Consider the following 18,671-nt stretch of genomic DNA (forward strand, 5'->3'; position numbering starts at 1 on the left):
GTTTCACTGAGAATATTTCTCAGTACCAAATGTTTCTCAATGGCAGCACTCTATTTATCACTACAACAGCCTGTTTAACATGAATTATCAGCAGGAGTTTTACCACACTCTTGAATGCATGTAGTTCTACAATATGTGTGTCCAAACTAGGAGATCCACAGCCTACAATTAGACTCTGTCACACACGTACAACCTGTTACATACACATGCCCATCCAGGAACAGAGAAGGCTCAAAGTAGCTTAAAAGCACCGCTTTGCTTACTTTATCTGAAGATCACATGACTTATGATTTAGTTACTCTGAGGCTGCACTTAACATGTCTCCAGGATCACTACACAATTACCTGGTTTCTGTGGATAGCCAGTAATCAAGAGCACTTCAATTAGACTTTAAAACAGGAATTCAAGGAGCATAGAGGAAAAGAAGCAGTAAACAGGCTAAGGTACAGTTATTCTGACAGTGCTGTACCACTCCTACTCTCCTTCCTCTCCCCAACAGACAGCCAGAGATCAGACTTCATATCAGAATACAGCATTGCCCAAGTTCTTGGCAAACAGAAAATCATTGGATACTCCATAAATTTAATCAGCCTGCTCCTCACGTGGACTGAAAAAACCCAGCCTCATCCTTAGATGAAAAATATTTGGGTCTTTGAAAGGTTCAACTAGGAAGGAGGTTCAACTTTTGCAGACTTGAAAATAAGTGGTAGGTATCTCCCTCAAAACAAACTGGTGAATCACAGATTCCTGCACAAAGTTATCCTCTATTTCTTTGATATCTCCACCCTTCCCTGCCTGGCACACAAAGGGAAAACATCTACCTGTCAAGTCCTTATAGCTAGCAGCAGCTGGGAACACCCCACAGAGCATAAACACCTTACCTACTCTGTGTGCGTAGTCAGTAGACAACAGAACCCCTAAGAGGGACTGGATAAGAGCCAGCCTATGTTTATATGTGCATAAGCACCAGACCACCCTGACCAACTAATTTTACCAGGATGAAGTCTGACAAGACAAGTGTACCAACCTGCAATAGTTCAGCTGTTTTCACTGTTAACCCTGTGATCTGCTGCATTCGTTGATTCACTTTGGCCACAACAGGATCATCATCTTCCTCCAACCATGAGCTAGGATAAGGGAAGGATTGAAACATGTTATTTTGGAATACAAACCATAACCCATTTCTTAAGGCAGAAGGATTCTTCTGCCTTCAGTCAGATGGCTGAAAGAGCCATTTACCATGCATTTGTTGTGCAAGCTTTTGCTACATGCAAAGCACTTCAGCTGTAGGTAGCAGATGACAGTATTAAGCACAAAAACCTTAAAGCTAAACTCTTCTCTATGCTTACCTTTTTGATACCCTGTAGCTAGCCACTGTAAGGACACCGGTTTTGGGATCACGTACTGTGGCTCGTGCCAGCTGCATCAAAAAAAAATCCCAAGGGGGAACAAACATCAACTACAGGTTAGAAAAAAATTCTTTCATCTTAACCAAAATCAACACCTTTTTTGTCCAACTTCAATACATCACTGGATGAAAGTTATAGCTCCAACCCAGAGTTTGTTCCGATTTCATGCTAGAACAGTACATGCAGAAACACAAGTGCAATCCGTCACCTGCATTTGATCCTAGAAAAAGAATTTGACTGACTGCACAAGCCACGATATTCATTAAATCCACAAGTACTGCTTGCTGAACAGGTTTTGAAAGTACTTTTTTACAGCTAGAGTCAATATTAGCAAGAGGGAACAACAACAAGAGTTAACAACATATGAAGCCCAAGTTCTTGGCAAAGAGAAAATCATTGGATACTCCATAAATTTAATCAGCCTGCTCCTCACGTGGACTAAAAAACCCAACCTCATTCTTAGATGAAAAATAACAAGTGAAAACTTCTACAGAATGAGTTACAAATTATGGGGCAGGCAAATCCACAACAGTAGGAAACTCCTGAGGACAACTCTCAACATTACCATTCCAGTTGGAAGATGCCTGGAACATTTAATTCACAGAGACAATTTGAGATAATGTTACTACATTATGAAGGTAACTCTGCAAAAGCTCAGTTCACCTATACATTCTAAGCAGCGAGTAATGCATCATCACCATTAGGCCACATCACCATATTTGTAGGAAAAATTTGGAACTTGGCAAAATTGATCAGATTTGCTGTGGTGTCAAAATGATAGACTACTGCTAGCATAACCCAACAGGTCACTTCGGTTTTATACTTGCAGCTGAGAACAAGAACTGGGGCACTCCTTTCTTTGACTGTAAACTCAGACCACATTTAAATTTAACTCCTGCAAACCACAAACACTTTAAAATCATGTCTCCTTCCTTCCACTCAATTATAGGTCACAGAAAGCTTTATTTGCATTTTCTTCAGAGCATGCAGTCATTATTTCCTTCATTTTTCCTCAAGTAAGTCCCCAGCCAGCTTTGCAATCCATGTTAGCCGTCTTGTCCCTATACAAGACTTCTTGGCACAGCTGTTCCTGTAATTCTGAGTCACTGTTATTTTGTTCCAGATTTCTCCTGCATAAATCATAACAGAAGAGCCAGGCTGACTGAATGTTGTTCTTCGCTTGTACAGTGGAGCATAGCTTTTAGGATATAATTTAGCTTCCCAAACTTTTCATTCCGCTGCCATTTTCAAGCTTTTATATGCTTGCTTGATTTCTGCACCCAGCATTTGATCTAAATAAATCAGAACTAAAATAAGCCTGACTACATTCATATTATTCCATATCTCCTCTGTATGACAAGAGAACACTTCTCTTTCTGATAGGCAGGCTTCTTCACGGACAACATACAATCTATACCTCACTTGGTACAACCAACTGATAAGTGTGAGGCTTCCTCTCTCAAGAGTGGAGAAAGCAGCCTTATAACAGGCATTTGCTGGGCTTTGACGAATGATCATAACACACTGGACTGGTCAGACACTTCATCCAGTCTTCCTCTTAGAGTCTGCATTTAGTTTATCATGCACTCCATTGGCTTTTCCTTCTGAAATTCTGTATTGCTGAAATCCCATAGCACTGAGTTCAAAGATACCCAAGTGTCCCCCTCCACACCATATTTTCACCTGTTCAGGCATGCCTGTATTGCAGGTAGCATCCAGAACTTTGGGAGTAAGGTTCTCATGCTTTCATGGCAGACCTGTCCCAATGCTATCCACACCAATAAAGTTAAGAATTTTCTTGACCCTTCCCAGTCAGTTCTATGTATTCCCTGAAAAGCTGGAACTACTTTCTGGAACTGGAGTAAAAGTGATTGCATTTTGCAAAACAAGCATGAAAACCAACTTGAACACAGCTACTCTCAATCACGTACAGATGTTGTTTCTCCACAAAACAAAAAATATTATCTGCAGTTTACACTTGCCAATATTAAAGTGCTTGGACCCAAAAGTAGAAATTTCTTGTAAATGCATTTTAGAACAAAGGAAGTGTTCATCTTTCTGAGCCCAAAACTAACATACTACTTCAGAGTTCTGTCTGAAAACTTCCATGACTACTAACTAAAATTTCCTGGCTGAAATTAAGCTATATTTATTATGGACCATCTCATCACAGGACTTGCATTTTCCATTCTTTCAGTAGTACTGCAGCATTTAAAGCTATTCCCGCAGCTGAGCTATAGACAGATTTAGAAAAATTAAGTTATAAAAAAATAGTTGGTTGCTTTTTTTTTAATTGGAAACTTTCATCTGAATCTTAAGACTACAGTATTTACCTACTCTTACAGGAACTGATCCCCGTTCTACACTACATAGATTATATGAAGAATTCCTCTGACATTAGTAACATAAGAAAAACTCAGTGAGCAAGACTTAAGACTTTCCATAAAACTTTGAACCTTATGTTCAACTTTGAACAAAAAGGGAAAACCAAGCAAAAAATTAATAGCTGCCTTATTTGGAATGTGCTTAATTTGATAAAATAGATTAAGTGACATGCTCTATTTGAATGTTTCCATTTTATCTGAAGCTCTTGAAGTTTTATAGTATGATGTAATAGGAAAAAGCCTCCATTTATGGAGGTGAGAGTCCTCATCGAGACAGGAATGTTCTGCCAACACTCCCATAGCTGGCTGGTAGTCATAGAAGTCCAGCTTCACAAACATCCCAAATTATTAATGTTCTTAGGAAGCATGAGTTTCTCAGTCTGTTTCTAACTAGATATTTATGTTTACATTTAGAAACACATACAGAAGGGTAATTCTTGACTGGAATTTTAGTACCACATTTCATAGCAGTAGCTAGAAGAGTGCTAAAATGAACCATTCATCTATAAAAATAGAAATGTTTAGTTTTACATGCTTGTCAGACCTGACAGAAAAGTAAGGTGTAGCATCTACTACTGACCTCACACTGCTATACTGTTTTTGCTGGAGAGGAAACAGACAGGAAATTCCACCTCCAGAAAAATCAGACAAGATAATTATTAGCTTTGCATTAGGTAGCTGCTTTTTTATTGTGTGCAGAGTCACTAGAATTCACACCATGGGTAACAGGTATTGCATCAAAACTAGGGTTCCCACTCAAAGCTGCTGTCTTTGAGTTGGATCTACACCTAGCATACTGAAGCTGTCACATCTGTTTCTCTGCTGCCCAACAGACAGCTATCTAGGTGGAAAAGTCAGATCTAAAGTGCTCTGGGAGAATAACTGCATTGTGCATTCATCCTTACGAGTACTCCGTCCTTCCCAAGTCCCACATTGAGAATTACTTAAGAGCACAAATGATTTCTCCACTCTGTTAACTGTATCACATTATTCCCAATGAGCCGTGTGTGGCTTCAGGAGAACATCATGGTTTTACTTGTGGATGCACTGTGGCATCTGAAGGGCCTGCCTCTGTGCAGGTTTAGACTACGGTTTAAAATAGAAGCAGTGGATTCCAGGTTACCCAAAGCAAAAAACCAAACCTTCAGATATTCTTCTAGCACAACTTAAAAAAACACCATTGTTTCTTCCCACTTCTGTTGGGATTTGGGCTTTTTAAATTTTGTTTTGAAGTTCAGCTCCTTTTCAAAAAAGGCAGACTTAAGGTATATTGGACACCTACTCCTACCAGTCATCTACCTTTTCAGGTCTAATCCCTAGTTTCCTAAGAAGTTTAAGCCATTTACTGAGAACTTTACATAATTAAGTGCAACAATGCATAAATACCTTCAGGAGCCTGGGCTTTATGGTCCTACATCACCAGGCAGTTTCGAAATCGTTCCCCTTAGGCTCACAGCTGCAGTGTATCATCTGTAGTATGAAACCAGATCTTTCAAATCCTTTGCCTAGTCTTTGCTAATAGAGATTAAAGCACGGAATCAGCAGTCATTAGCAAGATGGAAGAGGGGAAACTTACCCTTGGCTTAGCTAGTTGTTTAATTTTCTCAATTTCTTCATCAGACATGACATCATAGTATCGTACAATATGAGGGCTATCCCATTCATCTTCTTCCTTAAAGGGAGCTATGAGCAGGTGAGGGTTTCTGTTTCCATCATGGTACCTACAAAACAGCCTTCTCTGTCTTCGAGGTGTCTGAAACAAAATGCCAAACAAAGCACTTTTCATGAACTTAAAACAGGCAAGACAACAAAATAGGCTTTATTCCACAAGCACTAGAAAAGCCATCAGCTGACAAGCAAATTTAAGAGGTAAGCATGAGTGATTCTGCAATTTACTGCAAATAAAAAAACAACATAGGCCACTCAAGATACCACTGAGCAACACCTGAAACACTAACCTTTAGGAGAGTTAAACCGTAATAGGTTACAGATTAAGCAAATAACTACAGTCAGCTGTAGAAAAAGTCTGGTTCTTATAATTAAAACTATGCAGATGGAATAAATGGATTCCCTTCCCTGCACTGAGAATTGAAGCCACATTTGTTGAGAGGTACTGGAGACTGGTTGGTCAAAATAGTCACCCCAGAAGAACATGTCTTTAAGATGCAAAAGGGAAGGAATAACATGATTCCATAAGTGTGGCAAAGCATAACCAGCTCTCAGTGGAAAAAGCCTCCTAGTATATTGGTACAGTCAGCATCTGAAATGGCTGAGTAGACAGACTGAGGAGAATCAATTTTCAACAACCTTTAAGAGGTACAGTTGAGAGCTATTTTTCTGTCTAGGATTAACAGCTAAAGATAGAGAGGCCAAGACATAAGGTACAAGTCTCAGCCTGGACAGAACTACATTTAATTTTTTCTTTAAAAAACAGCTTCACAGAAGGCAAAACTTAACACCTCCCAGCAAGCTTGATCACCCTCATGCAAAGGCAGCATTGTCAGGAAAGTCTTGCCTTTCTCTTACCATTTTTACCCCTTCACCTCTGCAAAGGGCCTCATAGATGTCACGCTCTGGCAAGTAGTCAAGAGGCCTCTCATAGGCACCGCTTTGCACCACTGGCTCTGTTGTTGTCATGGTCTTGTTTATTGACTTGTCTTTCTCCTTCTCCTCTCTCTCCTTCTCCAGCAACTTCTCAAAGTACCGCAGATTACTGCCTGCTCTCTCATGAGTGCTGTCTTCATTGAGAGAAAAACAGAGAACCAGTGATTCATGCAATCTCAGGAACTGTTAATACAAACGAGTCTTTGTACCAAGACACACCAATAATTCCCCCCTTCCCAAAGCATTATCAGGCAACCAAAGGCACTGGCTCCAGTCTGCACTGAAAACCAGCACTGGGAAGTTTCTGTCTTTGCAGAGGGAAGATAAGCATAGTCTATGAAAGAGTCATTTCTGGAAGGACCTATCACAGAACTCTTACTTCAGGAAAAAAGTTTTTCGTCTTCACATCCCTTCTTCTCTCAACTTTTCTGCCCAGTTCTACCCAAGATAAGCAGATCGTAAAGCTCACAGCAGAGATCAAGCTAGTCTACTTGTTGCACCCCTCCTCTCCACCATGCTTCTCATCCGCACTGCATGAGCATGCTTTAACCAAGGACTGCGGTGGAGTCCCAGCCACAGAGTCCAGTCCCAAAGGGGGGAAGCTCAAAAGCTCCAAAGTAGGGAAGCTCAGAGATATGCATTACCACTTAACAGCCCACCTACAGCATCCATCTCTAGTGTTTCTAACAGGTTTATACAGGAGGTATCCTGGATCACTAGCATCATCGGACCTATCATTAGTGATTTATTAATGATGTTGGTATGAATCAATAAACATCAGCAGATCTTTACCCAGCATAACTAAGAAGGAACAATTCCCTGTTCACCACGAAGTGTTTCCAGACACTAGCACCTAGAACAGTTTCTTTCCCTTCTGACCCTTCCAAGCTTATTGTGTTTATCTTATTCAACTAACCCAGAAGGCCACAGAAGTAACCACTCATTAGAGCACAGGCTAATAGGGGCCGGATAAGGAAGTTGAGCCCAGAGCAGAGGAAGCTGCTGCTCCCAGAGGGGACTACCAAGTCTCTTCCACTGTTTGGTGCTGATAGGGATTAGCATTCTGCTATCAGTGCTAAACCCTATTATTGCAGAGCGAGGTAGATTCAACACTATTCATATTCTTGTAGATTTTAATCTATGAACTCTAGTGTCTGCAGAAATTACTGATGCATTTTTCAACAGAAAGGCTTCACCCACTCTCAGGATGCAGCTAACATCTAAATTAAGAACCACAGCTGATTAAAAAACATACAAATACGTAACACAGTAGATGTTAATTCTAATTGGAGAGGATAAACCTTTCCAATGCAGGAAGTAGGCAAAGTTGTATAGGAAGCAACGCTTATTTGCTTAACTCAAGAGAAAGCCAGAAACAGACCAGAGATAAAAAGAGGTTTAAGAAGCTCAATCTGTTCTGAATATTCAGAAATAAATACTTTAAGATCTCAGGCAAAGTATTCTTCTGGCAAAGGGCACCTGCACTGAGGAATAAAGAGGAATATGTGAAGTCAGTAGGACTTTACAGAAGATACAGCAATCCTCCTAAGTCCACGGTAGCCTTGATCTCCACTTGAGACAACCCAGGCTTTAACCATTACCAAACACAATATCTCAGTACACTGAAGCAAAGCACACAGGTACTGCAGTCAGACACACATTTGGTCTTTGGGTAATAACACCATGGACTGTAAGATAGCTTGTTAAAGATATTTCATGTATGAGGAGACTGTTTTTTTTCCAGGACCTATGTTTATTACAAGTCATCTGGCAGATTATTCTTCCCGTCAGCTCACCAATATGTATGGGCCATGACTGTTCTTGGCTCTGTTGCAGGCAACACTCCCCAGCGCTAGAATAGCAGGTTTTTTGTTCTTACCAAGGGATATCAGACGTCTGGTAAGCTCCATGGCTCTGTGTAAATCCCCAAACTGGAAAACAGCATAGCTGAGATAATCTAGGATCTCCACTTTGCTGACAGTTGTATCTTCTCCCTCGTCGTGTTGTTTTAAGGCTTGTTCCATCCAGAGTACTGTGTGATAGTAGTCTCCGTCATTGTAAGCAGTCTTCCCCATACCAAAGCAGTCACCTACTGTCAAAGAGGATCTATATTTTGTTCCTAAAACCAAAAAGATACTTTAAGCAATCCACACAGAAGCATCTTTGCCTTCAAATACACGGGGCATATTAAGGAATATCTGTAAATCCATGCTTTTATCATCCAAAAAGGCTTCTAAAAGACAACGCTTTGACAGTATTTTAGGTTCTGTACCGAATTGGTCACCTTCAGAATTAAAGATGACATTGTCATAATTCTGTGGCATTGATTCCTTTGGAAACTAAGATAAGTTTAACATAGAAATTACAGTGTTAAGCTATTGTGTTTTCTGTTGTAGACAAAGGCAGAGCTGATTAACTGCTCAACAGATTTTACTGAATATACAAATTAATACTGTTAGATGATCAGAGAAGCCTGACTATATGCAGAGCTAGCTTGTTTCCTCTTTACTGGAGATCTATATTTGTGCATAAGCAAGCTGATTGTTATTTAGACAAACTGGATATCCATTTGACTGTAACTGTGCACTGATTTCCGGTTGCTCCAGCTCAGATGCACACATAAGATTTAATTTTAAGTTCATTGTTAATAACCTACATATAATAACTAAAACTGTTTTGTCGACTCATCTACCCACACTCTAATGAAGCCTATTCAGTTTGTAAACAGTGTGTTGCTAGCAACCATAACCTGTTTCAGGAAGTGTCTCATAAGCAGCAGCAACAAACATTTATCAGGACTCAGCTGCCAAAACACTAAAGCATCCCAATATATCTATGTACTTTCCAAAACATCCCTGTGGCAAAAACTGTTAGTGCCCATTTCACAGAAAGAAAGGAGCGAAGTGATTCAACCAAAGCCTCACTGGAAGACCATAGCAAACAAGAACAGAGCCAAGCTTTGTAAGAGCCATCAGAGCAATGACTCATGGAGCAGCTCCTTCCCTCGGTTCGTCAGTTATTGGGGACAGGAAGTACCTGCAGTATTTGCTTACACAGTAACCAGCATAAGAAAGTATGTCATCCTTTGTTGTTTTAGTATAGCAATTATAAAAATCAGCTTTTTTTTTAATCAAAAAAATGCTCCTTGGGCTGGTCACTGCAGACCATGGCGCCTTGGCTTGGGTGAAGTGTCAAAGTAGATACGTCCTCAAGCATCTAAGCCGCATGGACTTTCAGCACCATGGTTCTGCCTCACTACTGAAAAAGGACTTTTGGAGAGAGTTTAAGGTTGTTACCACTTCCTTCCTTTTAAAGGAGAGGAGACCTTTGTGCACTCACCTGGTAAGTTTCCTCGAGAGAGTGTTTCAGGATCCAGTTTGTATGTGTCCTGCAGGCGCATCAGAGCCTTCGCAGCTCCAGTCTCATCTTCCTCAGTTGGAAAAAACTGACGCTGAATGGTAAGATTTGCAATAAAGCCTTTGCAGCAAAAGGGAAAGATGTTACTTCCAGAGTTTGAATAAATATCAGTACTAGATTAACACAGAAGAGAAAACTTCTGCTTTGTTTTGGGAATTGAGATTCAAATAATCCAGGTTTAAAGCCTTTTATTAGGCTCTCAAGTTACAAAAACATTGTTTTCTGTCTCATTTTAATACAGCTCACGAGCAAGAGATAAAGGATAAATAACTAAAACCCTCCGTTTGCTTGTACCACACAATTACTAAAGTACAATGTCAATCTAATGACTGTCACTATCCTGTAATGTCTCCTTCTAGCATGAAAACTTAATAGCTTTCTCAGTTCTCTTGCAATATCCACAGAGACAACTGCAGATCATAGTACTGGCCAATGATTTCAGACTCTGTACTCCAACCTGTAAAGCCATGACAGCTTTTCGAGTGGCAGCTCAAGGGACAGAGACCCTGATCCAGGATCCCTTAAGTAAGGGTAGGACCTTACTCAGTAAGAGGCTTTTAAACCTGACAAGTGAAAACAGGTGACATCTAGAAATAAAATTAAATGCACTACATAAATATATCAAGGCTGTACAGCAGGTTGGTAGGCAGAAGTAGGGGCAATCAACTGAAGGAAAACAGCCCAGCCATTTCTAGTCATGCAGCAAGCAGACCTGGAAAAGGAAGCCTTTAGAAAAATGATTAATGACAGAAGTACTCAACAGAATTGAGTATTTTATTTCCATCTAGGATGACTACTCCAAAAGGCAACAAAAATCTTGGCTGGAAAAAACTTCCAAGTACCTAAACTTTAGCATATGCAGAGTAGAAAGGGAAAACATGCAGCATTCTGCCTGAAAGACATAGCTTCTCCCTTAAAGAGTCCAGTAAAAATAAACCTGCAGTTAAAAAATAAACTATGGAAGCAAATTCAGGCAGATGCTTTGACAATATGATGCAAAAGCAAAGATTAGTACTGGAAACATTTGTTATAGAAGGACAGGTTTACAGATGGCAATCGTATATTATCCTGTTATCATCAGACTGACTACAACATCTGCCAGCAGTTAATGCTGGGGCTGATACGAATTCCTTCACCAATTCAGTATGGGTCTCACATTTTGATTCTTAAATCATATCTACTGATCAACATGGTCAAAACAACAACGATCGCCAAGAGAAGCAGCAGACTGGGAAAGCAGATGAGTAAGTTTTTACATAAAAGAACATAAAGCTCAAGACTAGGCATAAAACAATAGCTGCCAACGCAGCTCACCACTTTAGTACATCCTGTTCTCCCCTTTGCCCCTAACAGCACAAGCCAAACAAAATGTAACAGGCCTAAGACAGATAACAGTTTCTCTGAGTCTTGACAGATGTGTTTCAGTGGCAAGTTTCATCCACTTGGGTAACGAGTAAACAAGAGACCAGCCATTAGTTTAAGTTTCAAACAAACTTGGCAAGAATATTTAAACCACAACTGAGTTTGCAGCTTTCCAGAATACAAGGAGGATAAGCAACTGTGTTGTAAGGCTACCTCCTACTGCTATCTTCTCCCCTCTAACTCCTTACCATTTGTTGTATCCTGAAGAACCAGGTTTTCCAATTCCAGCCAGTCAGTATTTAAACGCTTCACCAGCTTATATGCATTTACAGGATGTGCCAGATACCCTTCTGGATCAGAGGTTGATTTGCTAGTCAGTATATCCATTTTTTCAGCCCAGCTGGAATGAGAAGCATATGCCTCAGTCTGAGAACAATTTATGAATTCATATCTTCCTTCTTAAGTCATCCTAATTACACAGCTAGAATCAATTTATTGCTGCTTTCGCCATCATAACCAGCTTTCAACTTCACAAGGATAAAGTAAAGTACAACTGATTTTTTTAATTACAATAGTCTTTCTTTTAAAAGGAATTTGTTTCCCTGCTTACTATTTTAAACCTTACTACAGCAGGAAGGCATCTCACTTGCAATGAGTCTTAGCCATCAGTTTTCAGCATACTGCACTGCAGAAAATGAGATACAGCACACAATCACTGTCAGTGTCATTTATCTATCTTAGTAAAAATACAAGCATAAATAAAACTCCATGAAGCTAAAAAGCTCTGGGGAACTAAACCATAAGCTTTGACTTTCAGACTGGAAACCCTCAGACAGTACAGTGGCAGCGCTGTCAGTCACCTAGATTGCACTGTTGGTCAGCTTCAAAGCAGTAGTGGGAAGCTTCACCCTCTGTTATAGTACATTTGAACTGCCAACTACATTGCTGATGCTACAGTGAGAATTTCTTCTGTTGCCCTTCATATTATCCCTTAACACAAACATCTGGCCCAGCTGTGTGTTCCTCTCCCTGTACTCAATAGGAAGAAAACACTCTGCTGAGATAAGAAATCCCCTTTGAGCCTACCTGGCTTCTTCTCTATACTATGATGTTGCAACAGAACAAAAGTAAGATGTTTTTTCCAGAGATCCTTTGCAAGGTTATCAGATTAACAACACATTAAGACCAGTCTCGCCTGCACTCTTCTTAATTTAGACTTTCACTACTTCTAATATTTATTTTGCAAAGCAGTAAATAACTGTCAAGTTCTAGTCTCTTTATTCACATCACAATGCGCTTTTGAATCATAAACATAGCTCTGGAACTAACAGACAAAATACCGAAAAGCATTACCATATTCAAACGATAAAATTTAGCACCTCTGTTACAAAGCACAGGCCTCATACACTAGTGGGGTACAAGGACTCAAATATTGACACAGTGGTAGAATACTCTTGCTTACAAATACACCAAAATACAAGTCAACTGAAAATACAACACATTAAAAAGGCACTTGCATATGTCAGTCCATGAAAAAAAGACTTTTTTTGAAAAAAAAAGACCAGTTTATACATAGATTGAACTGACGTTCTCTTTAACAATACTTGAAGAGGAGATTGCTTTTCTTCTAAAGGGCAGCTTTTCAAGAAATTAACATTTGTTTGTACAAGTGACAAGGAACTCATATCATTTCACTTACTCCATAGTCCCGTCCCCACCCTACACCCCCAAAGGGAGATCAAACTGCCACATACAGCCTGAGTTTAGAAATTCTTTGGAAAGCATGGCTCCATTTAGAGGCACCCAGCTCTTCTGAACCTGGACCTCATTTAGACTATTCTAGTGTCACGCCCTATTAGATATTACTTTCAGCTAGATAAGTATTAACAGTCTTCCTGAGGGACACAGAAAACACCAGTTGTCAGCAAGAGCCTTTCAAGTGATCCAAGCAAACAGGATAATGTCTGAGATGTGCTGTAGCCAGGTCGGCAACTGAAGAGAACAAGGCAGGAGAGCTGTCCCTGAGAGCAAAGCCAACCTGGGAAGGAAGCTGGGGATTTAGTGGTGCTCCACTAAAGAAGGCAACTGGCACCCTTTGCCGTTGTAAGCAGTGCTGATGCCATGAAACAACAGGTAGCACAGAGCACTGACACCAGAGGCATTTAACTCACATGGACAAGGCTCCTCTGACATGAGTAGTGTCTTCTCCACAGGAGCACTGAGATGGTACAAGGACAGGGAAAAGAGTGGGAAGAGCCCAGCAGGCAACAGTTTCTAAACAAGCAGACAAAGTCTAAACGATATCTGAAGCAGGGCCCCCTCTCTGCAGGTTTATGGGAATAAATGACAACCAAGTTAGTACCTATGGTCTCACTGTGATTATCTACTGAGGAAATACTAACAAGATCATTAGCAAAGAGTGGTGACAGAAAGGTGTGGTGTAATTGAGTACAGATGAGCCATTTTGTCACCCTTCTTTATGCAAACATCTCCCCCTACCTTTTAATCTGAGAGAGCTTGTTCTCTTCTGCTCGGATATATTCCTTTAAAGACTGTACCAAGTCTTTCTCCGCATAAATCAGGTCTGTCATTTGACCTAAAAACCAGAGTATGAGCAAGTGTTAGTCAGATCTAAAAAATTAACAATTTCCAACAGCACAGACGACAGACCTTAGATGCTCTGGGGCTATTAAAACCACCACAAAGAACAGACAAATTAAGGGTGTGCACTTCAATGCCTACAAACCACAAAAGCTATTGTACATACAGGTCTGGCATTCAAATGCTTCAAGGGGCTTTTAAAATCCCTACTTCAATGGCTCACGTAGCTTTGCTGTGACCCTTCCACTGCCTCTGAATTACTTTTAGTATTACAATTGTATGCAAGACAATCAAAAGAAAGGTTTGACATTAATACAGCTATTAAGTCAAAGCAACGAAAGATCCAAATAATTGCCAAAGCATCTGTTCTACATAATACAGATTAGGTCACGCTAACAAATTATTAGTCTAACCATTGGCATCACTTAAAATTACAGCTTTTCAATATGGGTAACTGTGGAAACACAACCTAACATTAAGTACAGAGGAATTTCAGACTAATGTTTATAGACTGACACACACACCCTCTTCTGATTAGTATTAGTGGAAATTGCTAAGCACGTCAATCCTAATCGCTATGACAAACTTTGCTTTTCAAAGACCAAACACTGAAAGATCAGATGAGATTTATAAATGCAGCCACAGCTTTAGTTTCAGCATTCCAAAGTAATTATTAATGAGGCATGATTAAGCAGATGGAAGTCAGCAGGCTGTGCTATTTTCAGAGTTAGGAAAGGTTCGGGAATAGGTAAGTAAAGAAAAGGTGATCCTTCACAGTAACTTTGTACAAAAAGCTGCTTAACTTAAGAAAAAAGAGAACCAAATAACACATAGTTAAATACTGTTTAGCCAACTCCAGAGCATGGGAGCATGTGCTGGGGGTTGGTAGTGAAACACCACTCTGCCTTGCTCTGGCTGAGCAGTTCCACACAGTGGTGCAAAGACCACCAGGAGTTTTAAGTTTTACCATTCAGAAACGTAGCTCCAGTGAGCTCAAAGCATATTCTGGAGAACAGCCAGTTGTAATTAATCAGTCTCTATTATCCTTATGGGGGTAAATTCCCCACACTATTCCACAGGAAAACATTAGACCAAGTCACAGCAGAAAACTCAGTTTGTGCTTATTTTTAGGCTCTACCACAATCATACAGGGTTGTATCACAGCTATTAGAACACAAGAACTAAATTGTCATAAAAATCAATCTATTTTCAGGATTTATAACAACGTGAATTCTTCAGGATTTACTCAGGTCTTACAAAACACATATAAAGGGGGATATTAATTTTTCCTTCCGATACCTAACTCCAACTTTGAGAAGACAGAAGATTTCAGGTTCTGTGAAAGAAAATATTTCACATATTTATCACTTAAATTCTCTTCATAAATCATAAATTCAGGACTAAGCTTTTTCACATAAGGTTTGTGCTGTGTTCAAGACTACAACAGGTGCACAGGTCTTATTAAAACACAGGCACTGTCTTATTTTACTGACACAGCCCCCGGAGAAACTTGTATCACGTTGGTCACAATGTGCTAAGCTACCCAACTGCAAACAAACTGCACTCATGCAAGACTTGCAGTGCAGAATAACATCAAAGATACAGAAGAGTAGCTTTTTCTAGTGCGGACAGTGTTTGATAGGGCCATATGAAGAAAGCCATACGCTTCAACAGTAACCTTTAACAGTTTTGGCAATCCCGTTAACTACATCACAACATCATGCATTGGTTCTTTCCATACCTATGGAGGTGAAGAACTCTGCTTCTGTGTGCCAGATCAAGAAAATACAGGTAAAGAACACTAACTGCAGCCAGGGCTTCATCTTCCAGATAGCTCAAACCTGTAACAAATTAAGAAGGAAAAGGAGTAAAAATTATTAACTTAATTGTGAGGAAAAAACCCCAGAGGCATTAATCTTCAGCTTCAGTCATTTCACCCTCGTGAAAATGATTTAGATCCTTGAAATACTGAATTCTAATCAGTAAAGCTTGATAAAAGTCTTCAACCACAGGAGCTGTTACTTAAGTCTCAAATGCTATCTGGTATACTCTTTGGGATTTACATGGAAGACACTGCAGTCTGTGGAAGGCCCACATGGCAGAAGTAATGGAATCAATACATTTGTCCACAGAAACAGTGAGAACAAGATGTTCTGCAAGGGCAGCTCAACACCTTCCACTTCATGCATAATTATAGCTGGAAAATAGGAGAGTATACAAAGTTGTATTATATTCCAATAATAATAGTCTAAATTAAATGGTCAGACTTTTCGCATGCTGTGAAACTCAGTTATATAAAAGCTGTCTAGAAATACAAATAGTGAGAAAGCCAAATAGAGAAATATAGCTTTTTGTAGCCTGGAAGTGGCAGTGAGGGTTGGAAAAGTTGACATTTCCAACTCTACTTATTCAAGATGCCTCATCCCAGCATATTGGCCTCTGGGTACAGCCCTTATGACTTCTGTATTTCAAAGGCTGTGCCAGCTTAGAAACCCAGCCCCTCGAGATGGAGACTGAAAGCAGACTGTTACATTTCTAAGAGCACAGCCCACCAAGGGCACGGAAGGGAAAGCCAGTCTGAGCAGACAGACAGACGAGGTAGTAGACGAGTGAAGTAAGGGATGCACGGTCCATACAGAAGAGCCTCCTGGGAGCTGTAATTCCCCTGGTAGATCTGATGGCCAGGGCTGCCTCTTCCAGGGAATTTATGAGGAACCTGCACTGCACTTGGATCAGCCCACAGCTCACTCTGGAGCTGCCTGTTCGCTGAGCAGGAACAGCCACCACAGCCAGCCCTGATGTACGAGCACTGCTGCTCAAACACCGAGGTCTCAGAACACCCACGCACGCAGTATCAAAAGGAAGATGACAACTGTTCACCTTAATCCAAGAAGCAATTCTTTTTTCCTACCCATTATAACTGGGTAAACTGGTGGCTGGAAATGACCAGTTGCAACCCGCTCTTACGCCAAATACATTAAACAACGTGCAGCTATTTGGGGCAAAATGGAATCACTTAAATCTGCTGAGAAAGGGGGATAGAGGGCAGAAGGGAAGGGAGAATACATGCAACATCCTAAAATTTCAAGCAATGCAGCAAGTGGGAAAGTATTAAAATAAGATAATTCTGGGACAACTCTAGCTCATTGTTCCCTCGGGCTCCACATGTCTGCCTGCACAACATGAGCCAGGAGGTGGCAGGTGGATACCGTCCTTTCCTTCTGGGTTTTTCTATCCCACAGCATGATAGAAGCCCTCACCCTCAGTTGAGCTCACCGGTGCCATGGACATGAACACCAAACACACTGTCAGTGATACTACCATCACTAAGAACATTAGAAATAGCTCTGTTCTCTGCTATGTATTATCACATGGCAAGATGATTGTTTTTAAATTATTCTTGTGATTGCTTTAAAAGACTACATGAGGAATCAGAAACATTTGCCACAACAGTTTGCAAGCATGAGTAAGCAGGAAAATGTCTCACAGCATCATAATAAGTCTTCTCCTTTCCCTCTTTTGTTTCTCACCCCCCTGCAAACCGCATATTCCCAAACTGCTGTTTAAGTTAGTTCAGAACTAGTACATGGGTAATCTGAGAACTGAGTAAAGCTGAATGAATAGTACCATACAGAGGTCTGCCAATACTAAAAGCCACAATAAGCAATGTAGCAGAAAGCGCAGCAAGTCAAGAACACTTGGGAAGTACATTAATTTGGATATATTAAGCCACAACTGTCCATCTGCATAGTCTGTCGTCGTTTCATGGAGTGGTTTTTTGGATGCACTACCCAAAGCCTGGCAAAACAATTGCAAGGGAATTTTCCAGTTAAAACAACACAACTCTACATTCTCTACCCTGCACCTCCCTACCATGTTCTCTCACGGCTGAGGATATCTGCCAAGAAGAACAGTTACTACAGCTAGCAGCTTGTCTTTATAGCAGATCTTTAACAGCTTTGCCATCCTACTCAGATTTACTTGAGTCAATAAACAGAAGCCTCAGTAAACAGAGAAATCAGCTTTCACTTGAACAAGCAGGACACCTGGCTGCAGGGTTTTCAAATTGTTTGTACACATTCTTTTCACAGATGTTACTCAGAAAACCAGCACAAATAATGAATTACAGGAGGCTGAACATAATGTTATAGCCACATTCTTGGACAGCACAAGCATGCGTGCATACACACACGTATGCATGCCCACCCCACCATAGCTAAACCATCTGCTAACAAAGAGGGTAAGAGAGGCAGAGGGGGCATTAGCACCTCCTACCTCAATAACTAAATTGAGACAAGTGTTTATAATGAGTTTTATTCAAACAGAAAATGGAAGAACTTAGCTGCACAGAAATGCCAGATAAGAAGTCTGTGTAGGACAAATACTGCCTATGTTCCTGGCTTTTTTTCAACAGCATCTTCAAATAACAAAAACATGCCAGACAGGTGAATTTAAGATCTCCTTCTATTTAAGTGAGAATAGTGACATTTCTCTGCAACAGATTGAGAAGGCTTGTGGCTTACAAGAAGCCCCCCATGCAGGAACCGAGAGCAGGCAGTTCATGCTGCCCTGAGCTAGGGCTATAAGACGGCCAGGACAACAAGCATAGTGCCCTGGCTCATCAGGCTACACCAAGTGCCATCAGCACAGGGATCCTGAGGCCATGTGTTCCTCGGAGATGAGCACTTACACCACTGCCTTACCTGAGAGACAGTTCTCACTGTAGCGAGAAGCTGTTAAAGCAACACTGATAGAGCTAAACTTCTCTGCATACAGTAACAAATACTTAACGCTTTGCTCCTTTCCTTCCCTTAAATGTGCCCAGCCAGCAGAGCTAAAAAGCCAACCAGATGGATACAGTACAAACACTTCTTTAGGAGCGTAAGACCTCAAT

The 18,671-nt window shown here is 40.5% G+C and overlaps 1 protein-coding gene across 1 annotated transcript in view; it reads right to left on the minus strand.

Moving 5' to 3' along the window:
- The window catches only part of P4HA2 (prolyl 4-hydroxylase, alpha polypeptide II), a 30,659-nt gene that overhangs the window by 7,209 nt on the left and 4,779 nt on the right, over positions 1 to 18,671 (minus strand). The window contains exons 2-10 of the mRNA XM_009322728.1: positions 15,519 to 15,618; positions 13,676 to 13,772; positions 11,425 to 11,576; positions 9,737 to 9,874; positions 8,277 to 8,516; positions 6,320 to 6,531; positions 5,370 to 5,546; positions 1,350 to 1,420; positions 1,028 to 1,127 (exon numbers count right to left, since the gene is read on the minus strand). Of these exons, the coding sequence (XP_009321003.1) occupies positions 1,028 to 1,127; positions 1,350 to 1,420; positions 5,370 to 5,546; positions 6,320 to 6,531; positions 8,277 to 8,516; positions 9,737 to 9,874; positions 11,425 to 11,576; positions 13,676 to 13,772; positions 15,519 to 15,600 (1,269 nt within the window). The 5' untranslated portion in view covers positions 15,601 to 15,618. The remainder of the gene's footprint in view (positions 1 to 1,027; positions 1,128 to 1,349; positions 1,421 to 5,369; positions 5,547 to 6,319; positions 6,532 to 8,276; positions 8,517 to 9,736; positions 9,875 to 11,424; positions 11,577 to 13,675; positions 13,773 to 15,518; positions 15,619 to 18,671) is intronic.

The sequence above is a fragment of the Pygoscelis adeliae genome, unplaced genomic scaffold (genome assembly GCF_000699105.1).
Source record: "Pygoscelis adeliae isolate BGI_AS28 unplaced genomic scaffold, ASM69910v1 Scaffold34, whole genome shotgun sequence".
In the NCBI taxonomy this organism is placed as follows: Eukaryota; Metazoa; Chordata; class Aves; order Sphenisciformes; family Spheniscidae; genus Pygoscelis; species Pygoscelis adeliae.